This window comes from Schistocerca nitens, chromosome 1 (genome assembly GCF_023898315.1).
Source record: "Schistocerca nitens isolate TAMUIC-IGC-003100 chromosome 1, iqSchNite1.1, whole genome shotgun sequence".
Lineage (NCBI taxonomy): Eukaryota > Metazoa > Arthropoda > Insecta > Orthoptera > Acrididae > Schistocerca > Schistocerca nitens.
The window spans coordinates 1,110,080,446-1,110,106,856 of NC_064614.1; the positions used below are offsets into that span (position 1 = coordinate 1,110,080,446).

At 40.9% G+C, this 26,411-nt stretch overlaps 1 protein-coding gene across 1 annotated transcript in view; it reads right to left on the reverse strand.

Moving 5' to 3' along the window:
* LOC126198979 (uncharacterized) overlaps positions 1–26,411 on the reverse strand; it is a 201,036-nt gene that overhangs the window by 59,121 nt on the left and 115,504 nt on the right. Inside the window, exons 9-10 of the mRNA XM_049935649.1 lie at positions 16,485–16,620; positions 16,092–16,286 (exon numbers count right to left, since the gene is read on the reverse strand). Coding sequence (XP_049791606.1) covers positions 16,092–16,286; positions 16,485–16,620 — 331 coding nt within the window. The remainder of the gene's footprint in view (positions 1–16,091; positions 16,287–16,484; positions 16,621–26,411) is intronic.

The window sequence follows — 26,411 nt, forward strand, 5'->3', positions numbered from 1 at the left end:
AAGATTAGTGGCTGTGGCAAAATGCTGACAACCTAGTAACTCAACTCGACCTTTACCTCCTAAATACAGGTGCCCCCACACATTTCAGTGTGGTACATGGCACATATTCAGCCACTGATCTCTCGGTTTGCAGTCATGGCCTTCTCCCACCTATCCACAGGAGAGCACATGAAGACTTGTGTGGTAGTGACCACTTTCCACTCTTCCTGTCCCTACTCCAGTGTCCCTCATCTCGATGCTTGCCCAGGTGGGCTCTTCCCAAGGCTAATTGGGACACTTTCATAATCACTAGCACTGTTGAATCTCCATTGCATGCCACCATTGATGAGGTGATTTATGCCATCACTAATACCATTATTATTGCAGCTGAATTGGCAATTCCTTGTTACTCCAGTTGTCCCCAGTGGAAATGAGTGCCTTGGTGGTTGCCGGAAATTGCTGTGGCCATTAGAGACTGCAGACGGGCCCTCGAACATCTTAAGCACCACCCATCCCTGGAGAATGTCATTGCCTTCAAACGGCCCTGTGCCCAGTTTTGCCTCCTTGTCAAACAAAGAAAGTAGGAGTGTTGGGAACGCTATGTCTCCACCACTGGAACACGATCCTCCCCCTCCCAGATATGGACCAAGCTTCATTGACTTTACGGCTATCACACACCTGTAAGTGTTCCTGGAATTTCCACAAATGAAGCTGTATCGGCCGATCCAGACGTAATTGCAGAGCGTCTTGCTGAGCATTATGCCCGGATCTCTGCATCTGAAGATTACCACCCTATCTTTCATCTCCTCAAACAGAGGATGGAACGACAACACCTCTCTTTTGCTCCACACCACCCTGAGACATATAATGCTGCCTTCAGTGCGCGGGAATTTCTCAGTGCCCTTGCCGACTGTCCTGACACATCCCCGGCCCAGACCGCATGCATTTGCAAATGCTGAAACATCTTTCAGCGGATCCCCAGTGCCACATCTTTGCCGTCTTCAACCACATCTGGAGCGCTGGCGAATTCCCGGCGCACTGGCGGGAAAGTATCATTGTCCCAGTGCTAAAGCCTGGTAAGAACCCACTAGATGTTCATAGCTATCATCCTATCAGCCTCACCAACATTCTGTGCAAGCTACTCGAATGCATGGTGAGATGGCGGTTGTGTTGGCTCCTTAAGTCTCGGGGCCTTCTGGCTCTGTCCCAAGGCAGATTTTGCCAAAGATGCTCCACCATCAACAACTTGATGCACCTGGAGTCTGCCATTTGTTTGGCCTTTGCCCAAAAACAACACCTTGTTGCCATCTTTTTCCACCTGACAAAGGCCTGTGATGCCACTTGGCGACACCACATCCCTGCTACTCTGCATGAGTGGGGTCTCCGTGACCCGCTCCCAATTTTTATACAGCTTCCTGTCGCTCCGCACTTTCAGAGTTCATATTGGTGCATCCCACAGTGCACCCCATATACAAGAGGATGGGGTCCCGCAGGGCTCTGTCCTGAGTGTCCCACTCTTTTTAATTGCCGTCAATGGTCTCACATAAGCAGTAGGATCATCAGTATTTCCTCTCCTATATGCTGACGATTTTTGCTGTTCCTCTTCTATTGTTGTGGCTGAACGCCGACTGCAGGGAGCTATACAGAAAGATTGGTCATACACTTCTGTTGTCATCGTACTGTCCATCCCCATACAGAACTTTACCTCAATGACCAACTACTAGATGTAGTGGAGACTTACCACTTTTTGGGACTGGCATTGAATGCATACTTAATTCAGCATTCCCATATTCATCAGCTTAAGGACAAGTGCTGGCGGCCCCTCAATATTATTCGATGCCTGAGCCACACCGACTGGGGTGCTGATTGTCTTACACTGCTTCAGCTGTACAAAGCCCTCGTACAATCCTGTATTGACTATGGGAGCCTGGTGTATGGTTCAGCATCACCCTCTGCACAGTGTCTGCTGGACCCTGTCCACCACTGCGGAGTTCGGCTCTCAACGGGAACTTTCCGAATGAGCTGTGAACAGCCTCCTTGTGGAAGCAGGCATTCCTCTATTGAGGATCTGGTGGCAACTATTGCTTGCAAATTATACCGCCCACATTCATTCTGAGTTTGCTTCACCATCCAAATTATCATCTCCTTTTTCTTAACACGACAATCCATCTGACGCAACAGTGACCCAGCACTGGGAATCCACTCGCCATCCGTGTCCGGTCGCTTCTTAATGAACTCAACGCTTTCCCCCTACCACGTTTCCTGTGGGTCCACTTCCGTACACCTCCATGGTCCATATCTCGGCTTCAGCCACGGCTTTGGCTGGATCTACCGCAAAGCTCAAAAGGCTCTGTTCCATCTGAGGCCCTCCGCCGGCGATTTCTCTCTCATCTCGGCGAGTTCCAGGTGCCGGCCGGAGTGGCCGAGCGGTTCTAGGCGCTACATCTGGAACCGCGCAACCGTACGGTCGCAGGTTCGAATCCTGCCTCGGGCATGGATGTGTGTGATGTCCTTAGGTTAGTTAGGTTTAAGTAGTTCTAAGTTCTAGGGGACTGATGACCTCAGAAGTTAAGTCCCATAGTGCTCAGAACCATTTGCACCATTTTTGAGTTCCAGGGCTCAGAAATAGTCTACACCGATGGGTCAATGGTCGACAGCCTTGTTGGCTTTGCTTACGCTCACACTGGACATACTGAACAGCACTCCTTGCCAGATGGCTGAAGTATTTTCAGTGCAGAGTTGTTAGCCATTTATTGCACCCTTGAGCATATCCACTTCTGAGCTGGTGAGTCCTCTGTCATCTGTAGTGACTTGTTAAGCAGCTTACAAGCTCTCTACCACTGCTTCCCTCAACATCCTTTGGTAATGACCATCCATGAGTCTCTTTATGCCCTCGAGAACAGTGAACATTCAGTGACCTACAGTGAACATTCAGTGACCTTCAATTGGACCCCAGGACATATTGGGATACCAGGCAATGAACTTAATGACCACCTGGCCAAAAAGGCTACCAGTAAACCAACTCTGGAGATTGGCCTGCCGGAGACCGATTTGTGATCGGTCTTCCACCACAAAGTTTTCGCAATCTGGGATATTGAATGGTGCACCCTCAGTACATCAAATAAACGCCCTGTTATCAAGGACACAACAAATGTGTGGCAGTCACCCATGCAAGCCACTTGCAGGGAATCTATTGTCCTTTGCCACCTCCGCATCAGCCATGCGTGGCTAACACATGGTCAATTCAATGTCCCTGTGGCTCCCCTATGACTGTCGTCCACAATCTTGTTGGACAGCCCAATTTTGCTGCTCTGCGGTGGACTTTTAACATTCCCAGCACTCTAACTACAGTGTTGGGTGACAATGCCTCAACAGCAGATTTAGTTTTATGTTTTATTCAAGAGGCGAGTTTCTTCGTACTAAGGGTGGGTGTCTGACCTACTCTCCAAGGCATCCATCCTCCCTCTGATTTATCTCTATGTCAACCTTTCTTTGCATTTAGTTTCCCTTTTTGTTCATCTCGCATTGTCTTTTTAGGTTGGAGATTTTAGTGTGTTGAAGAGTGGCTGCCTCATCCTCTTTTATTCTTGTGGTCAGTTAGCCCAGACCATCTGCTTTATGGTTTTAATACTTTCCTCTACTTTTCCTTGTGGTGTACATTTTCCCCCTATTTTGTTCGTATCTTTCATTTGCTCTTTCGGTGTGGTTCCCCATTCCTTTTACTCTCTTTTACTTTTCCAAACTAAATTTGGGTGTTGTTTCACCTTGAGCCTTGTTTGCATTAGGAAAAAGGGACTGATAAACCTGTAGTTTGGTACCTTTGCATCCCAAACCAACCAACTAGTGGGTGATTAGGTGGGAGCGTCATGATTGGATGGTGACATGAACTGGGAGAGACAAGGTCAATGTTGGGATTACGTTGGCTTTTGTTGGAGGGATTGCTGACAAAGTGTTTTCCACTGCAGGGATCAGGAGAAGGAAGTAGTGTTGAAGGTTAGGCCTTCGGACAGGAGTGATAGTTCACATGACTGAGGTTTCTACTGGAGAGATTAACAGCAGTGTTTTGGATTTCATTGGATTCTGGATTTTGCACAAATTGAAGAGGTCAGCTATGCAGGGTCTGGGTGCTTTGAGGGGTTGATAAGTGGATTCACTGTGAGTAGAATGGCTGCTGATGGATACTGCTGACCCAAGGCAGGAGTAGGATGTCAACAGGTTGGATAGTTTATGGAGGTGGTGTCTGGAATCCTCCATGAGTGTGTGTGTGGAGAGAGAGAGAGAGAGAGAGAGAGAGAGAGAGAACTGCACAGTAACAGTGGCTTACAGACGGAGTAGAGCTGTTTCAGGGGTGCCTGTGGCATGGAGAGGTGTTTTTGTAGTACCAGTTCCATGGGCGATAGGGGGGGCAATAGGGGGGGGGGGGGATATTCTGTGGTTTAGACAGCATTTAACGAACAAGATGTGGGATTGGGTTTTACTCAGAGGAATGGCTACTTTTCTGAACTGCTGTAGAAAGATGGATCAGCAATCCAGTGGAGTACGGATGATGTTACAGGGTGTGTATGTGGACAAGAAAAAAAATTTCCATATTTTTTCTGGATTTCCTGGTCAAAAATACATTTTTCTCAGGTAAATATATACTTTCTCCTGGGTGAAAATACACTATACCCCAGGTGATAGTGCATTTTTTCCATGTTAAGTGACAATATACTTTCCCCTGGAGCTGTAAAACTTATCAGTTCCTTGAATGGTAAAGGTTTTACACCCCAGCATTTTAGGAATCGAAACCCAGCATGACATAAATGGCTGGTTTCCTGGGCCCAAAACTTTTCTAAGTGGCTGGTCCTAAAAATGTTTAAGTTTTGAATGAGCATAAAATGCTCCATGATTTTCTAATTCATCACACATTCATCTTGCGTAAAAGGAAAATTACTTTGAAAAGTAATGCTCCTTGAACCATCAAGCACAGTATTTTCCTGCAACCTGTTACAAATGTAAACAGTTGTGATGTCATGCTCATCAAAAGCAGTTTGCTGTTACAAATTGCATAGACTTCATCCTTAAGCCTTTACTATTTGTTTTTACTCTCAGCAAACAACTGTGTGTTGCTATTGTAAATGGTATATTTTCTTTATAAATAAAGTTTTATTTTGGTGTTATTCTATCGTTTTACTGTTACTCTGTAGTAGCAGGCTAAAAGAAATTTATCTGGCAGAGTATTAGTTCTTACAAGTCAAAGTTACAAAAAATTCAACTAAAAACCAAAACACTGAAAAATTTCCGGAATTCTAAAAATTTTCTGAGTTTTTCCAGGACAAAAAGATTGCCTTTTTTTCCAGATTTCCCTGTTCTTGTGGGGCATAAACACCCTGTGTTAGGAAATGGGAAATGAGGCAGGAAATGGGAAATGAGGCAGGAAATGGGAAATGAGGCAGGAAATGGGCAAGTGAAAGCATTTGGTGATTATAAGGAGAAATGGATAATGTAGCGTCAGTTCATGGGGTGAACAGGGTGGAGCAAAGTGTGTTGGGAGCTCCTGTTTTTCGGTGAGTGGTCTCCTTAAAATAAAAAATTTTATCTTAATTATCTAAGCACACAAAAATGTTTCTGTACATCGAACAAAAATGTGAATCCACATCATTTTATGTCGACTGTTTTTGTACTCTTTTGGGGCTAGTCATGATATGCTCACTTCATAATTTTACAAGGAGATACTTACCTTTACCAATTAGTGGGTCCCTCTCATCCTGTGGTCCGCAGCAATGTGCCACACTTTCGTAACGTTCTCCAACCTTACCCTCTTTTCTCACTGAGGGCGGAACCAATTATTACAAATTCGGGTACAGTTTTTTGTATTCTCATGTATGTCTATCAACAGTATTTGAAATTTCACATTCTGAAGGAGAGGGATGACCAGTCATTCTGTCTCCTAGTAAATTTATAATTTTCTCAAACTTAATTTTTCATTGGATACAATTCACTTCATAGCTTGATACTTTTCAGGGAGAACTGTACTGTTTTAACAAAGACAATTCTAACTGATAAAAATGCAGTGGAAACTGGATATACAGGGCAAGCTTCTTATGTTGAGAAAATAAAAAATCTAGAAAAAGCTACACATTGGATTAAAAAAGGAAAAAAATAGTTGTTCTATATTTTAAAAAATGCTATCCTGTGATACCAAAGTTGACTTCCTTGCATCATCCCCAAGGGGTTGGGTAGGGCAGGGTGCAACTTCTTAAATAAGAACATCCCATTTTTATTGTAGATTCGGATTCTACAAAAAAAAAACAATACATAGCTTTTGTATGTAACAAGTTATTATGCGATAAGATGGCAATGTAATCAACAAACACCACAAATGAGTTACAAAATGCTATTATTTTGAGAAGAATACACTGGGTTAAAAAATGAATAGCAGTAATTATGAAAAAATTGTGAAAGGTGTGTGCTCTCACCTCTCACCAATGGTGTACTTGTTTGAGGTGTGTTCTTATACCTCTCCCCAACAGGGTATGATTCGACATAACTGCGAAGTGTTCCTGATGTAATCTACTGGCATGCATTGGTGATATACTGAATCATGTTATTGCGCGTTGTTGGCCCTTTCTTCGTCAAGAAACCCCACAAACAAAAGTCACACGAAGTAAGATCTGGCTATCTTGCAGTCCGAGACAATCGACCTCCGCTTCTAATCCACTGACAACTGTACACACATCTAATATTTCCCGTACTTATACAGAATATGCGCTGGACAACCATCATGCTGAAACCACACTTTTTGCCGCACACCCAAGGAATATTGGCACATCATGCTCCAAGAATGTTTGATGTTTATCACCATTTAAGATGCCTTGGATAAAGAAGGGACCAATGAGTTAGTCAGCAATTATTCTACACCACAAATTCACGTTTCCATGAACACCAATGTTCAACTTGTAGTAACCAATGTGAGTTTTCCAAACTCCAGTAATGTATGTTAAGTCAATTAATTGTACCAAGTTTTGTGAAAGTCAACACACCAGAGAACAATACTCAAGCAAAAAACTTGGGGTCTCTGTATTTGCTGGAGCGACCACAGGCCAATCATTGTCATACAGCTCCTGATGGAGGGAAATGTCAAACAGATGACATTTTCTACATTTCAAATTCAGAAAACAGCAGTCTGACTAATCCCCCTTCCTAACTTAATTGCCGAGTGCTAATGTGGGGAGTCTAATACTGACATTTCATTATTCTCTCGAAGAAATGTTCTTTGATGGTTATGTGGAGACCCGTCACATAACCCAACAAGTAGCGGCACACGATTGCAAACTATATGGAAAATGTTGACCATAAATTATTACAGTATTATTGGCATTCCTATCACTTTTTCCATAAATGTGAACCCTTCTATTGTAATAGCCTGCATTTTAACTACAGTGAAATCCCGCTCTTACACTTTCAAGGGACTTGAAAAAAAAAGTGTTAAATGCAAGAAAATGTAAAATGTGGGAAATAATGTTTTAAGCTGTAAAGGTAAAGTATAGAACAACCACTTGCATTTTCCCACTTTATGTATCATATACGTATATAATACGCATCAAAATACTTGTCAGAGACTTGTTTACTATCTAATTGTTATAACTTCAAGTCAACATGAAAGTCACAGATCAAGTAAACAGAGTAAGACGTGTGTGTACACTTTAACAGTCAAATCATAACTGAGTCCAAGTCTAGCGGCCGCTGGCTGGCTGGCCGCTTAGGTGGCGCTGCTGCTGCATGGCTGGCAGACAGTGTCGCATGTAGAGGGCGCGCGTAACTGCACAGCGGCACTTTGAAAGATCGGCGAGTCACAACACTAATAAAGGCTTATTATCTTATAGAAACCGCTGATTTAACTGCAACTGATAACTGCCTAGGAAGCAGAAACATTTGAGTCCATGTCATATGTCATAATTGATGTTTTTGGAAAGCCTGCAGCTATCATTCATTATTTAAATAATGGAACACTGCACTAGTTGCATATTTTTTCATGCTAAGCACGATGCGTTTTGAGAAGCTTTTCTCATTATCAAGCGCGAATATGTACATAAATAAGGATTTTGTGTGGTGTCTGCATATGTGTTGTTCTGCATCACTTGCAATGTAGTTGTCTTTTTGAGGTTATCAGATACTGGGCTTCCTCATTTATGTAGAAAACCCTGCATATACAAACTATCACTCACACTGTTTGAGTAAAATACATTCGTAAATAGTGCTCTTGAAAATGAGCATAAATTCTCGAAACACATTTTGCTGAGCATGAAAAATACGTAATTGGCACTGTGCTTAAAGCAAAAAGATTTGAGCAACACTAAGTGAGTAATGGTGTCAAGTAGCTCTACGAGTGGCCAAATGACGAAACAAGCTAAATGTGGTTTGACAAAGGTGTCACGATGATTACAACTATCACAAAACTGCATATGCGCAGCAGAGACAGTTTGGAAATGGTTGTGATTGGTCATTAAATCTTTATTTAACGAACCTAGTTACTCCCAGCAGCCACCACTCCTAGTAGAGCTTGGCAGCGGCAGGAGATGCGGCACAAATTGTTCCAACCTTTACATGTTTACTGGTTCAAATCTGCTAATTGTAGCAGCCTGGTGACAAGAAATTATCCATTTAACAATTCTTGATGGCCAACATCATGCCAGCATCATTTGCAGTCAGTTTTTTTCTCCACGAACAATTTTTGTAAAGCATAAATCACGGGAAAATTACAGATATGTTTGCCGGCCGGAGTGGCTGAGCGATTCTAGGCGCTACAGTCTAGAACCGCGCGACCGCTACGGTCGCAGGTTCGATTCCTGCCTCGGGCATGGATGTTTGTGATGTCCTTAGGTTAGTTAGATTTACGTAGTTCTAAGTTCTAGGGGACTGATGACCTCAGAAGTTAAGTCCCATAGTGCTCAGAGCCATTTGAACCAACAGATATGTTTACATAAAATCGGGTGTGAATTAACATTGTGGACATAGGAAATTTGATGGAAGTGATAAAAAATGTCGTAAAAGGTGGGAAAACATTAATTCCAGGAAAGTAAAAGCGAGGTTATACTGTAATAATGCAGCCAGGTTATGAACGAATGTATTTAAGAAATCAGGGACAACATGCACACAACGAGATCAAGTCAAATAATGAATGAATGTATGTATGTTTCAAAACAGCTACACTGAGAAAACTGCAGAACACTCAGTCATTTGAAACAGGTCTGTTTTTATGGTTTGGATCCAATGCATTTTTCTCAGGATAACACTGTTTTTGAACTCAACTGTGTTATCTGTCAATTTCAGCACCATCTTTTGAAGACTGGTACATATGAAGAAACTGTCACAAGCTGAATACAACCAGTCAGATTATTCTAACACAACTATCTACTTACAAACAATAATGGCAGACATCTTTCTCACAAAAGATAAGTCTGTACCTACACATTCTAAATACACTGTTAAGCCAAAAATTTATGATCATTGTCCTCCACAAAATTGAATGTCACCTGGTGATGTTGTGGGTATGTGACACAGTAAGGGACACACGTGAGTGAAAAAGAAACATTCTAAATACACTGTTAAGCCAAAAATTTATGATCATTGTCCTCCACAAAATTGAATGTCACCTGGTGATGTTGTGGGTATGTGACACAGTAAGGGACACACGTGAGTGAAAAAGAAACATAAAGGGAATCATTTTTGCGATGATATAGGCCACAAGTGAGAAAATCCACTTACATATGCGACTTCAACAAAGGGAATATTTTTAAGCCCCGGTGTCTAGGAAAGAGCATCACAAAAATGGTGAAGTTGCTTGACTGTTCACTTGCATCTACAGAAAATGGTCTTAGGAAGGGGAAACCACAAGTAGGAGACAAGGTGCTGGAATCCATGTTTCATCACTGTAAAGCACGATAGGCAGCAATCTATGGAAGATCTGATGACAAATAACAATGATTGTGCAGGCCCAAATGTTGAGGAAAACCCTGCTCTGTACACGAAACATGGGGCTACACAGCACACAACTTCTATATATTCCTTTGATGACACAACAGTATCATCAATTGCAATTGCAATGGGCAGAGGCTCTTCTAGATTGGACCACAGATCACTGGAACTATGTCACCTGGTCAAGTGAATCACATTTCTCGTTACACAAGGTCAATGGTCATTTCTAGTCACACCATCATCCAGATAAAGGGCTGCTAGAAATTTGTATAGCTCCACAGATGCCAGCCAGTGGGGACAGTGTTATGCTACAGGAGACATTCACTTGCACTTCCACAAAACATGAGGTAGTAACCAAAGCCACCATGACAGCTGATGACTGTATGAAATTTTTGTGGACTACCTGCCTCTCTTGGTGTTGGATGTCTTCCACAACAGCGATGGCATCTTATAGTAGGAACTGTCTGTGTCACAGAGCTAGAATCATGCTACAATGGTTTAAAGAGTGAACTCAAGGAGTAATTTGATGTGGTGTGACAGACTGTTAACAAAGGAAGTATTCAGAATAGCTTCCCAGATACGTGAGTGACTCAAAGACTTCTTAAGTAACAGAACCCAGTATGTTGTCCTCGATGGCAAGTATTCATCAGAGACAGGAGTATCATCAGGAGTGCCCCAGGGAAGTGTTATATGACAGCTGTTATTTTAGATTAGATTTACTTTCATTCCAATTGATCCATAGTGAGGAGGTCCTCCAGGATGTGGAACATGTCAGAAATACAATAATACATGACAAATATTTACAACTGAAACAAATAAGCTAGAGCTGTTGATTTGAAAAAGTGATATATTTTTAAAATTTCATTAAGGAATAAATATATTGGGAAGCAGCAGTTAGTATCCCTAGTTCCCTAAACATGCTTCTGCAGAATGTTCTTGAGTTGACACCATATATAACTCTTACTGCATGTTTTTGTGTCTGGAAAACTTTAACTTGGCTTGATGAATTACACCAAAAAATAATCCCATATGATATTATGGAATGAAAGTAAGCATAGTATGCCAGCTTTTTTATTTTTATATCCTCTATGTCTGACACAATTCGCATTGCAAATAGAGATTTGTTAAGACGCTTCAGCAGTTCTGTGGTGTGCTCCTCCCAGTTGAATTTATTGTCAAGCTGTAATTCCAAGAATTTAACACTGTCCACTTCTTCTATCTGCTTGTCATCGTATGTTAGGCATATACGCGTGGGACACCCCTTACAAGTTCTGAACTGCACGTAGTGTGTTTTTTCAAAGTTTAGCAACAAAGAATTGGCTAGGAACCAGTTATTAATGTCCACAAATATTTTATTATCCAATCTTTTTAAGACTGCACTTGATTTGCTATTTATTGCAATGTTTGTATCATCGGCAAATAAAATGAACTTGGCATCTGATAATGTTACTGATGAAAAGTCATTGATATACACAAGGAAAAGTAAGGGCCCTAAAATGGAACCTTGTGGGACCCCGCATGTAATTAGTTTACAGTTGGATGATGCTGATAGCTTTCCTAATAACACCCTTTGTTTCCTGCCAGAGATATGATCTGAACCATTTTGCAGCATTTCCTGTTACATCATAATATTCTAATTTAGTTACAGTCAAATGCCTTTGACTGATCACAAAATATACCAGTTGCCTGCAGTTTTTTGTCTAACGAATTAAGCACATTTTCACTGTAAGTGTAGACAGTCTTCTCAATATCAGAACCCTTTAGAAATCCGAACTGCGACTTTGACAGTATGTTATTTGAGATAATGTGGTTATATAGCCGACTGTACATTACTTTTTCTAAAATTTTTGAGAATGCTGGCAAAAGTGAAATTGGACGGAAATTTGATGCTATTTCTTTATCTCCCGCCTTAAACAGTGGCTTAACTTCAGCATATTTCAACCATTCAGGAAATATTCCACTGATAAATGACTGGTTACACAGATAGCTTAATATGTTACTTAACTCAGAATCACATTCTTTAATTAACTTTGTTGCTTTGTTGTTATTTCATCATACCCACTAGATGTTTTTGATTTTAAAGATTTTATGATGGACATTATTTCTGCTGGGGTAGTGAGGGTCAAATTCATATTATGGAAGTTACTTGAAATGTCTGGTCTGAAGTATTCCATAGTAGCATTTACAGAACCTGACAACCTCATCTTTTCAGTAACAGTTATAAAATGTTTGTTGAAAAGTTCTGCAACACTATACACATCTGTCACCAATGTATCATTTACTCTTAATGCTATTTGTCCCTCTTCATGTCTGGTTCTACCGGTCTCCTCCTCCGCTATATCCCATATCGACTTTATTTTGTTATGTGATATGACTATCTTTTCCTTGTAATATATTTGCTTTCTATATACATAAATGATCTGGCAGACAGGGTCATCAGCAGTCTGTAGCTGTTTGCTGATAATGTTCTGGTGTATAAGTTAATGTAGGTGAGTAGGGAAAACTAACATGTACACTTCGAGTACAACATTAGTAGTGTGATGTCTGACAGAATCATGTCGATCAAATATCAAGGCATAGCTTTGCAAAGGAATAGTAAACAGAATGAGCATGTAAGGATTGTAGTATGGAAGACAAATAGTCGATATCAGTTTATTGTGAGGGTTTTAGGAAAGTGTCATTTATTTGTAAAGAAGATCACACATAGGGCACTAGTGCAAGCCACTGTTGAGTACTGTTTGAGTGTTTGGGATCCATACCACGTCAGATTAATGGAAGGAACTGAAGCAATTCAGAGACGGGCTGTTACATTTGTTACCAGTAGGTTCTATCAATGTGCAAGCATTAAGCAGATGCTGTGGGTACTTAAATGGGAATCACTAGAGGGGAGGCAATGTTCTTTTCACAGAGCACTACTGAGAAAATTTATAGAGAACCGGCATTTGAGGTTGACTTCAGAACGATTCTACTGCATACAGACCACAAAGATAAGATCAGAAGATGAGGACACATATGACGGCAAATAGACAGCTGTTTTTTCCTTGCTCAGTTTGTGAGTGGAACAAGATAGGATCCACCATGCACCACACAGTGGCTTGTGGAGTATGTGTATAGGTGTAGAGGTAGATTTAGATGTAGAAAGCTGATCTGAACCCAATGGAACACATCTGGGACACCACTAGGTGTGCTCACAATTCACTGGTCTGTAATTTACAGGCATTGCATGACCTATACGTAGACATCTGGTACTATATACCTCTGGAAGCCTAACAACAACCTGTTAAAACCATGCCATGCAGAGTTTCTGCTGCATTGTGTCTCATAGGTGTATCAACAAGCTATTAAGCAGGTGGTCACAATGATTTGGCTCATCAGTTAATTCATTAATGCCAGATATATAAAAAATAAATAAAAATAAAATAACAAAATATACTGCTGCCAGCCACTGAGGTGTCATTTCCCATGTGGTGCTCGGTACCAGATTTTTGCATCTATTGCAGGTTGGTGATGACAGAAAATTGTGATCCAGGGGAAACCATACCTATCATCGATAAGGTGTACACATACAATGCGTACCTAAGGAGGGGGCTGGTAGGTCCAAAATCGACTATATAATAAAGAAATTTAAGACTATTCCTGTAGTCAGAGGCTAATTAGTCCACAATTTCAACTTATCACTTGACCGCCCTCCTGCCTTCCATCACAATGGGAAGTTTAAATCTGGTAAGATTAGCTATATTAGAAATTTTTGCTGACAATATTTTCTTGAAACAATTTTTTTTTCTTTCTTCTTTCTCACAATTTAATTTCTCACATGCTTTATAACAGACAATATCTACCAAGGTTAAATTCTTTGGTAACCTAGCAGACAGTTGTGCATTTCATTAAAGCAGACATACAGTCTTTGTTAGTCAGTGAGTCATTTGAGTTAGCTGAAGGCAGTCAGAAAATTGAGTCAGTCAGAGCTAAGACGGAACAGCACTACATGGTACAATGGACAACATAAAATAGAAGATTATGAATTATTTAGGAATAAAGGAGATGACTCACAGAAAGGCAGAAGTGCTATTATAGCTTTCAGAATGAACTTCCTTTATCAAGCTCATAGGAAAAACATGTACACAAACACACACTCACTCACATGCACATTCCTGCCTCCCTACATTGAACTATTTGGGGGGGGGGGGGGGGGGGGCACATTACCTTAGGTTCAGGCCAGGGAGATTTCAGGAGCAAAGGATGTGCTGTAAGGATAGCCCCCATCTGTGCAGCTCAGAAAAGCTGGTGGTGTTGGGGAGGATCCAAATGATACGGGTTGTGAAGCAGCCATTGAAATCTCGCATGTTGTGCTCTGCTGCATGTTGTGCTCTGCTGCATGTTGTGCTACCAGGTGGTCCACACTGTTTTTGGCAACAGTTTGGCAGTGGCCTTTCATTATAGTTGACAGCTGGTTGGTCATCAAACCAACGTAAAACAATGTGCAAAGGCTGCTTTTACAGGTGGTCCGGCCTCTGATGGGACAGAATAAGCCCTTGACGGGACTGGAGTAGGTGGTGCTGGGTGGATGGATTGGGCAAGTCTTGCATCTGGGTCTTCCTGCCCCTCTACCTGCACCCCTAGCTAGCCCACAGATGACTTCCCATTCTACCACGAGCCGCTAGACATTTCCTCCCAACCTACTTCCTGCCTCCTGCCTTTCTCCATCCCTCACCCCCCCCCTCCTCCTCCTCCTCCTCCTCCTCCTCCTCCTCCTCCACCCCGTACCTCCACCTCACCCAAGTACATTCACCAAAAACCCGGAAAGAACTGGCAGTCAACCGAGCACAATGTAGGGAGATAGGCAAGTGCATGTGAACGAATGTATGCGTTTTTGTGTGCATCTTTTTCCTACAAGCTTAAAAAAGGAAGTTCATTCTGAAAGCTAGCATAGCTCTGTACCTTCTGTTTGTGTACCCATCGACGATGCAACACTGTTGCCTTTCGGTGAATTGTCCTTTTATTTCTAAATAATTCATAATTCTCAACCAGAACTTTCTACATTAAAATAGAAGATTAACACAAGACAGTGCATAACAAGGGGAAAGTGATGACGGAAAGGATATTAATTGGTAATCTGGATGAAGAACTGTGGTTCAGAGTTACTAAAGAAGTCATCATCTAATTGAAAGCTGCTTAAGAGGTTAGAGCTACCAATTGCATGAAAATAATTTGAAACAGTAACTGTCATACATAATGGTACAGCTGAATTTTTGTGGTTTTCAAGCGGAACAATCCAGACTGACACTAAGGATAGCGAAAATGTTACTGTAACAGTAATGATAAGTGCAAGTGCAAACTGAAACTATTATTTGGCTCTGAGCACTATGGGAAACTATTATTCTTGAAATGCCTGTCAGTTTGAATTGCCATATTGTAATATACAATTCCTATATTACTGACTACAAAAAATATAAATTAATAATGATCAACCTGATTTAAATAAAAATGGGGACATGGGATAGGTACTAAGCACACAGTCACTGCTCTTAACTTCCCCGTGTTTATCTGTAACTTTTAACTATTAATCAAATAAACTGTGATTGCCTTTATTAAATTTGTGGCAGATAAAACCACTGCAATTTAGAAAAATGGATTGGTGGTCAAAGCTTCTGTTCCAATTGATTTCCATACACTGGGAAAAAAGATACACAACTTATCAACATGTTCAGTTGTTGTAAGTTGCAGGGGAGACAGGAAGGGAATGAAGTGGTTAACTCACAATAATTTGAGACAAGAGACTCCTTCTGAAATTAATACACAGCATATGCCCATCCCCTCAAGTGCTCTGCATGCTTCCCTTTCAACTTGGATTCTGGGGAGGGAAGTCCAGGGTTTATGTTTCAGACTACAAACACATTTTGGGACTTTATCTGTACTGTTGTTACACATTTTGTCACCTTGCAGAGGTCTTATCTATTAAAATTTGATAGTCTGAACTTTCATTTCATATCACTATTTAGCATCACAATGGTATTTATGGACAGGCAAACAGTACAATGGAACATAACACCATCTTGCCTGGAAAGATTCATTCTTGTTGCACTTCAATTTTTTTTCTGTCCATGAAAACAGATACAAAATTGTTTAAGTGAAATACATTTTCAGAGCAGACAAACCTTGAAGGTAAAGCATCGCATGTGCCCATCTAGGCTGCCTGCAAAGATAAGCTGACCTTCTTCTGTCTCTACAACACAGAGGCACGTAACAGGCTGACTTCCACAGGAGACCACTCTTTTCAATCGTCCTGTCTTCAAAGAGTAGCAGTATACAAAACCATCCTCAGAGGCTGCAACTGCTTGCCGACCAACGGTCTGCAAAAGACCTGTCTTGTAAAAATCTTACAGTGCGATAGACAAAGGCATCTAATAAATCTTAAACATTTTGCCCCATTACCTGCTGCTGCTTAGACGAACCATCAAACAGAAAAATAATAACAATAATACTAATATTATTAACAATAATAATAAGAAGAAGAAGAAGACAGTATAAATGCATGCACATGTTCTCACCACAAGCTCTAGGATGGCACCTGAGTGCCCAACCAAAATTAAGTGCATCCTTCGAATCTCATTGACTGCATCAGCATCATGAGCTGGAGTGCCACCACCTGACATATCTGATTGTGATCCGTCTTCCTCATCCAGGCTGAAAATTAAGTAACAAAACTGTCTGTAAATGAAACAAACACAAAAGAAAACTAGAGTATCATTACATAACTAATAATTTATTCATATAAGCCATAGTCTACTTTCCACTGCAACAAATAATAGAAAATCCAGGATGGAATAATGACAATATTATATTGTAGCGGAGAAGTTGAGTTGCAGATAGGCACAACAATGGACTACAAAACATGTACACTTTCGGCCAGAAGGCGCTCTTCTGAAATAGACAAAAAACACAAAAACGCAGCTCATATGCATGTGATCACTGTCTCTGGCTGCCAGCAACAGACTGAGAACAAATGCACGTGATGAGAGAAGCAATCTCTCTCTCTCTCTCTCTCTCTCTCTCTCTCTCTCTCTCTGTGTGTGTGTGTGTGTGTGTGTGTGTGTGTGTGTGTGTGTGTGTGTGTGTGTGTTGGTGTTGGGGTGGGGTGGGGGAAGGAGGAGGAGTCTGGGGTGGGGAGGGTGAGTGATAGTAGGGGGTATGACTTCTAATGGGTTGAGAATATCAGCCTCTCTTCTTTCATATCTTAAACCAATTTTTACTTTTCATTTCCTCCAATCAGCTGTCTCTCTTTCTTCTCATTCATACACTCATTTCAAAAAGCTATACTGAGAAACTGATCACAAAAGTGTGTTAAATTTAGAAACAACATTTAACTTTAAGCAAACTTCACCAAATTCAACATTTTGAAGCTTCCCAGAAAGTTTGCATAGATCTGATTAATCAGCCTCCCCCCCCCCCCACCCAAGAGTTTTTGAGGGGTAAAAGCAGCAGCTGTGTCATACAATGTGACCAGCAAGGGAAAGTAACAGCCATTGAAGAAGGTGAGAAACTAAAATACACAGTAAAAAAAAGAAAATCAGTATGCAAGGAAAGATGTGTACAGCACTGTAAATGTAAATCTTCATGTTAAAGTCTTCTCTGTGAAAGTGAACATCTTGAGCAGTTAGTAGGTGTAAATCAGTAAGTTACCTAATTTGAAAATCTTTAGTACATACTGCAGGAAGATACATAAAAGTGATGGTGTGGGCACCTACGTTACAAGTAACATTCAGTGTGAAAATGTTGGTTCGGTTGCTGAATGCAGTGTGAAGATGGCCTTCGAATTAGCATCAGTAAAAAACACAGCCTAATAATTGTCAGCCTCCGTAGATCTAGATCTACATACATACTCCACAAGCCACCATATGGTGTGTGTGTGTGTGCCGTATACCACTACTAGGTATTTCCTTTCCTGTTCACTCGCAGATATAGTTAGGGAAAACAATTGTCTGTATGCCTCCTTGTAAGCCCCAGCTTCATGCATCTTATCTTTGTGGTCCTTATGCAAACTTTATGTTGGTAGCAGCAGGTTCATTCTGCAATCAGCTTATTTTCTCAATAATGTTTCTCAAAAAGAACATCAACTTTCCTCTCGGGATTCTGGTTCGAGTTTCTGAAGCATCTCCATAGCACTTGCATGTTGTTCAAACCTGCCAGTAACAAATTTAGCAGCCCGCCTTTGAATTTCTCCAATGTCTTTCTTTCGTCTGACCTGTTGCAGATCCACAACACTCAGGCAGGACTCAATAACAGGATGCACCAAGAGATGCTGGTCTCCTTTAAATCCAACCACATTCCTCACATGCTCGTTCCATTTCAAATCGCTATGCAATGTTATGCCCTGATATTTAAATGACATGAATGTTTAAGCAGGGAACTGCTAGTGCTGTATCCGAATCTTATAGGTTTGTTTTTCTGCTAATCTGCATCAACTTACATTTTTCTACATTTGGAGCGAGCTGCTATTCATCACACCAACCAGAAATTTTGTCTAAGTCATCTGTACCATAACACAGTCATTCATCTTCCACATCCTTCCCGTAAACCACAGTATCATCAGCAGACAACCGTATATTGTTGCCCACCCTGTCCACCAGACCATTTATGTAGAGTATAATGGTGCCCCAATCGCACATCCCTGGGGAACTCCTGACTCCTCATGAACACTCATGCTGAGGACAACATACTACGTTCTTTTACTTAAGAAGTCTTAAGTCAATCATATATCTAGGGGGAACCTATTCCATATGCTTGTACTTTCAATAACAAATGCAGTGCAATGCTGTGTCAAATGCTTTTCAGAAATCTAGAAATATGGAATCCACCTCTTGCCCTCCGTACATAGTTCCCAGTGAATCATGTGAGAAAAGGGCAAGCAGAATTTCGTATATGCAATGCTTTCTAAAAGTGTGCTGATTCGTGGACATAAGATTTTCGATCTCTAGGAAATTTATTATACTCAAACTCAGAAAATGTTCTAGAACTCTGCAATAAACCGATATTTCCCAAGAATGCTTATTATTATGACATCGATATAGGGCTCTGTGCGATGTCAAAGGATGGTAAGTTTGTATGAGTCTCCAGCGTGAATGATTTCTTACATGCAGAATTCAAAAGTTTGGCTTTTGGTTTGATATTTTCAACTGGCAACCTGACTAGTCAACAAGTGACTGGATGGAAGCCTTAGACATGCTTAGCAATTTTACATAGGACCAGAATTTTCTCAGGTTCTTGGTCAAATCTTTCGCTACAGTATGATGGTGGTAGTTGTATGCTTCGCACATAGATCTTTTCGAATGCACGAATCTCTACTAACTCTGCATGTTGTCATTTGTGGTTTCTATTTTAAACGAAGAGTTCAACAACTTTTGTTCCCTCAGCATTTTCCAAATTTTGCAGCTAAACAATGGTGAAACTTTTCCATCCTTAATCCACTTACTAAGCACATACGTGGACAGAGCACATTTATTTACACTTCGCTCATGATTTCTCTATGCCCATCATATACTGGAACTAAACGATTGCAAATTATTGTATAGGTGAGGTGTTAACAACTGCTAATTGCTCTTTCTGACAGAAACACTCTCCCAGCCTTCTTGGCTGATTTATTAATTTCTGTAACAATAGTCGCTACGATCACTAATACCCACCTCTATACTGATGCCATCAATGAGGTCCAGCCTGACTGTAGCTACAAGTTCTAAGAAATTTCCATTGCGTATGGGCTGCTGAACTAGCTGCTCAAAACAGTTCTCAGAAAACGTGCTCAAAAGTACTTCGCCTGACTGTCCGTCTGCATGACCTATAATGAATCCATAGGCGTCCAAGTCTATAATCAATAGGTTAATGTCGTCTCCAACTAGTACTGCGTGATCTGTATATTTACGCGCTACTGACCATAGACTTTGTTTGAATAACTCTAGAATTGTCACATCAGGATCATGTGGCTGTCAAAAAATCCAACAATTAACTTGGTTTCACCTAGACCTGTTATTAGTGGTCAGACAACTTCACTGTCACAATCAATTGCAAGCTCAGTAAAGACAATATTTTTAACAACCTCAATACAGACAATATTTTTGACAACTGCAATTACACTCCCCCTCCTATGGCATCTAATCTGTGCCACCAAAAAATGTTCCATGATCAATAAACGGTGATGTAGATGAATTCTTCTGCTGTTTAGAAGAACTTCTGGACAAACTATCAACACTGGTCATAATAATAGGAGATGTGAACATAGCTCTTTAAGCTATATTGTAAATTATCTTAGGTATTTTCATTTGTTACATTGCTACAACCATGCCCATGTACATTTATCAACAAGAATAACACTTGACTCACAATGCTGCATTGTCCATATTGTTACACATTTAAATAGAAAAGAATTAATGGTAAGAACTATTGAAAACTGTCTCTCACAGCATCCCAGACCAAAAGCTCGATCCATAAACATTAATACAGACCACAAAACAGTTCTGCATAGTGATGTATTTACTTAATTATAAAAGAAAAATTGACCATAATAAATTTAAGGAGAACCTTGGACATAGAGACTGTAGGACGATATACAAATCGGATGACATTAACGGAAAGTGGGGTCATTTCTATGAAATATTTAAGCATAGTTTTAATCAGACTTGTCCAATAGCGAAAAAACTTAAGAATATCAAAATACATGAAGAATCTTAAAAAAGTACAAAAGCACCAGAAAAATATACAGGTAATCCATAAAGAATCTAAATGCATACTATTATGTTGAGTAGATAAGCGATTCTAGTGATGTTAGTAAAACAGCAGTAACATGACTATAATGAGAATTCAACTTGCAGTAATATAGCACAAGAAGAAAATGGGAAGTTGGTGAACGATCCAAAGGCAGTATGTGAGGTCTTTGTATGCATTTTAGTAAGATATGCAAATAAGAAATTAAACCAATGCTACAAGTAAACTCAGCAGCAATGACTAATCCATCGTTTCCTTAGAAGTGTAAGAGAATATGAGGTAATGAAAATAGTCTCAAAACTCAAAATAAAAACATTTAATGACTGGGATGGCATATCATCTACACTGCTTATGGAATGGAAAAATGAATAAATAACACATTTAATAAGCAGTTCAACTGGCAAGGGGAACTTCCTCGAACTTTTAAAAATTACTGAGATGTGACCAGTACACAAAAAGGGGATAACCACTGACATAAATAATTACTGGTCAATTTTATTGAGTTCAACTCTTGCCAAGTTCCCTGAAAGAGTATTCTAGACCAACTGAAATCTCTCTTCTGTAAATGCAACCTATTAAACAACTCACACCATGAGTTCCGTAATAGGCAACTTTTTCCATGAACTGCTAAACAGGCTGGATAAAGGTAATAAAGTCACTGGGACTTTTCTAGATTTGTCTAAGGCATTCAAAATTCTGTGAATCACATAGAACTACAATCCAAGTTAGATACTTGAAGCATAACAGGAGTAGCACAAAATTTTTTAAGTTCATGCCTCTGAAATAGAAGACAGTGCATTAAACTGTGTTACAAGAATGAAAGTAAAATGCTAACAGTAAAACAGCATAGAAAGCTTTCAACTGTGGAGTCCCCACTGAGATGGAGGAAAATGGAACAGAGAACACATTTTTTGCTTGCACAATAATAACTTTTTGGAGACAGAAACTCTGCCTTATAAGAGTCAACATGGATTCTTTAAATAGGCATCCTGGGAAACTCAGATTGCTCTACCCGTAGGTAGGATCAAGAACACAGAAAAAAAAGGTGTCTAGGTGCCATCTTTCTCGATTCCCACAATGCATCTGACACAGTTCTGCACTGTCACCTAGTGAACAGAATATCAGAGCGCTTTGTGACTGGATCCAACACTTCTTAGCAGATGCAAATCACCATGTTCTTAATGGAACGAAACTGTAAGTTTCAACTGAGAAACTTTGGACATACCTCAACGATATATATTGGGTCTTACAAAAGTGTCCTATACCCTTATAGAAGACAGTACTGGTTACAACTAGGAAAATCTTAATAAAAAGAAGTCCACAAACAAATACTTGATGAAATATGGGTCATTTAACTTATGTCAGGAATAGTTAGTACTCAGTGGTGTACATTATCTTCCCGTTGACATTCAATGTTTGGTTTTTATTGGTTGTGTTTGCCTGTGTTCTTAATCCTCTGACGGTGACGCTATTGTCAGATATTGCACATACAACTGTCTCCCTAGTGAACCATTCTGTATTTATTGTTCTGACATTTTTCTGCTATCATAAAAAGTTACTGATTCTGTGGAGTGTGAACAATGAAAGGAGTGAAATGAACTCCTATTATCCATGGGAATCGATAAAATGATATTCTGCTGTTGTTTACCTAACAGCATCAATCACCAGGCATGTGTCATGTAAGCCAAATGACATCTTCAAGACCATAGTTTGCATGAAAAAAATGTTCACTATGTGGTTCCTGCAACTTACAAGCATGCAATCATTTGTGACATGGACATACGATCACAATAGACCTCACACAGTTCACATACTGGATTTGGAGGAGCAAGTGTTACGACAAATAGAAGATGACCCTGAAACAAGTGTGTAAACAATTCGAACTGCCGATGGAATAAGCCACATGCTTGGGTTGTCAATTATGCATCTGAAGCATGTGCAAGTGATCAGGTAACAAGACCATTGTGCCAAATCACAGCTCTGCTAATGAATTATCAGACAGCACATTAAAGATCCATAATTCTCAGCTTGCATTTTATTAACAAACGTGGTGGGATTCACAGAGTTGCATTATAAATAACCACAACAACCACTTACGGGCAGGTGTTGATCACTGAGAGATTGTGGAAGTGAGGAATCATGTTTGCTTTAGTAACAATATGTTTGCAGGAACTGCGGGCGACAGACTCATAGGGCTGTACACTTTACTGGAGAAATGAACAAGTTATATTTATGCATAACAAATTACTCATTCTAACGAAGAAAATTACCTTTGGAAAAACAAAACAGATTAGGTTAATACACCAAAGGGCACCACCCCATTTTCTTTGCCTTTTACAATAGTACTTAACACAATCATTTAATCTGTTGAAGGGTTCTAGTAGGACAGACACCCCATTTATCTGTCCTTACCTCTTTAGCTGCTACAGAGCTGCTCTCTGCACTCCGTGCTGAGTGCAGCTTTGTTGTTGCTGTACTGCTTGTCAAATATTGCTACCCATGCTAAGACACGGTGTTCGTGCCACTATGAAATACCAATCATCTGATTTAAAAAAAAAACTGGTCTGAAAATTTGATTTTTGTACATCTTACAGTCTGACATCTTTGCTCGATATAGGACTGAATTTATTTTCATTATTCATCACAGTTACTGCGCTGCATCAAATTAAGTAAAAATTGCACAAAGTATTACAGAGTTTACAAAGGTAAAAATGCATCAAGTAAACTGTGTGTATGGTTGACTTCAGCTCATACTTTGCTGTGTGTGAAATGCAGATAAGATATTGAAATTTTATTTAAAATTTAGAGCAGAGCTGTACCTCATTTCATTTTTGAATTATTTGTTTCTATACCCACCAGATGATCGTTTGTGACAAGCCCATTTCCGTCCCTGAGCATGAAGAATCATGGAGTCATGGCACTCTTTATTTTCCACAAACGTTACAAGATATCGAAATGAGATTCGTTGCAAATGATATCACGCAAAAAGGCACATATGCCATATATTAAATACTTGAAACTTTTTTATTCACCGAGATATGGAAGTAACTCAACTGCATCAGTGAGAAGTCAGCAGAATGGGACACTTACAAACACATCAATACCGCTTAAAGGGTAACCCAGGGGTCATGTTTTAACATATCCCAGCATCTGGAGAGTAGAAGAGTATAACGAGTTAACCCGTCCACAGCAGTCAAAGGGTTAATCCCCTAGATTTCTCTCTATGGGAAAACTTAAGGGCATTGGTGTAAATTATGTCCATTGACAACATGCTCACAGTACAGGAACATGTGTTATCATGTGTGTGACCACACCCACGAGCAATTGAGATGTATTCGCATGACTTCATGGTTCTTGGAGAAGGAGGGCTTCCATACATAAATTTATGGGTTAAGTACATAGGACACTTACAAAAAGAAGAGGACCCTCTTTATATAAATGATCTGGTGATCAGCAGCTGTGTCAGGCTGTTCAGATTATGGTGTCATATACAGGGAAACAACAGCAACACCATAAAATTGAAGAAAAATATGAGAAGACCTGTCAACAATCAGAGCTTGAAGCAGCATCTGGTAGTTGACACTGGACGTAAACAAATGGTATGTATTGTGCATAAAATGACAGAAAGATCCTTCACTGTTCAATTACACATTTGGCAAATAACATCTGAAAACAGCAGAAACTGTAAAATATCCAGGAGTATGCATTCAGAGCAACCTAAAGTGGAATGACAACATAAACTAGGTTACAGGGAAGGCAGATGCTACACTGATATTCATGAGAAGAATTCTATGAAAATATAGCTCATCCACAATTGATGTAGCTTAGAAACACTAATTCCAGCGATTCCTAAGTACTACTCATCAGTTTAGGTACCTTACCTAGGTAAGATTATTAAAGGAGATAGTGAAGATTTGAAGAGCAGCAGTATGGTCTGTCTTAGGTTCGTTTAAGGGTACTCTTACAAGGTTAAATTGAGCCAAAAGTTATGAATATTTTCTCATGAGTTATTGGGGTATACTCTCGATTTTTTCTTAGAACATGGACATATGTTCTGCTTTGCTAGTAAATAAATCATTTTCGAAAAATGAAGTTTAGTTTTTGAGATATACACTCCTGGAAATGGAAAAAAGAACACATTGACACCGGTGTGTCAGACCCACCATACTTGCTCCGGACACTGCGAGAGGTCTGTACAAGCAATGATCACACGCACGGCACAGAGGACACACCAGGAACCGCGGTGTTGGCCGTCGAATGGCGCTAGCTGCGCAGCATTTGTGCACCGCCGCCGTCAGTGTCAGCCAGTTTGCCGTGGCATACGGAGCTCCATCGCAGTCTTTAACACTGGTAGCATGCCGCTACAGCGTGGACGTGAACCGTATGTGCAGTTGACGGACTCTGAGCGACGGCGTATAGTGGGCATGCGGGAGGCCGGGTGGACGTACCGCCGAATTGCTCAACACGTGGGGCGTGAGGTCTCCACAGTACATCGATGTTGTCGCCAGTGGTCGGCGGAAGGTGCACGTGCCCGTCGACCTGGGACCGGACCGCAGCGACGCACGGATGCACGCCAAGACCGTAGGATCCTACGCAGTGCCGTAGGGGACCGCACCGCCACTTCCCAGCAAATTAGGGACACTGTTGCTCCTGGGGTATCGGCGAGGACCATTCGCAACCGTCTCCATGAAGCTGGGCTACGGTCCCGCACACCGTTAGGCCGTCTTCCGCTCACGCCCCAACATCGTGCAGCCCGCCTCCAGTGGTGTCGCGACAGGCGTGAATGGAGGGACGAATGGAGACGTGTCGTCTTCAGCGATGAGAGTCGCTTCTGCCTTGGTGCCAATGATGGTCGTATGCGTGTTTGGCGCCGTGCAGGTGAGCGCCACAATCAGGACTGCATACGACCGAGGCACACAGGGCCAACACCCGGCATCATGGTGTGGGGAGCGATCTCCTACACTGGCCGTACACCACTGGTGATCGTCGAGGGGACACTGAATAGTGCACGGTACATCCAAACCGTCATCGAACCCATCGTTCTACCATTCCTAGACCGGCAAGGGAACTTGCTGTTCCAACAGGACAATGCACGTCCGCATGTATCCCGTGCCACCCAACGTGCTCTAGAAGGTGTAAGTCAACTACCCTGGCCAGCAAGATCTCCGGATCTGTCCCCCATTGAGCATGTTTGGGACTGGATGAAGCGTCGTCTCACGCGGTCTGCACGTCCAGCACGAACGCTGGTCCAACTGAGGCGCCAGGTGGAAATGGCATGGCAAGCCGTTCCACAGGACGACATCCAGCATCTCTACGATCGTCTCCATGGGAGAATAGCAGCCTGCATTGCTGCGAAAGGTGGATATACACTGTACTAGTGCCGACATTGTGCATGCTCTGTTGCCTGTGTCTATGTGCCTGTGGTTCTGTCAGTGTGATCATGTGATGTATCTGACCCCAGGAATGTGTCAATAAAGTTGCCCCTTCCTGGGACAATGAATTCACGGTGTTCTTATTTCAATTTCCAGGAGTGTATTATTTTTCCTAAATCTTAAAAAAGTCATACATTTTAACAGATATTTTAAAACACAAATCCCTTAATACAAAATAATTTCACAAATCTTTTAATTCGGATATATTAGAGGACTTTAAGGAACAACTCCAGAAAATTTCAACTTTCTACTATAAATAAGATCTTGAGGAAAGTGCCTTATATAATT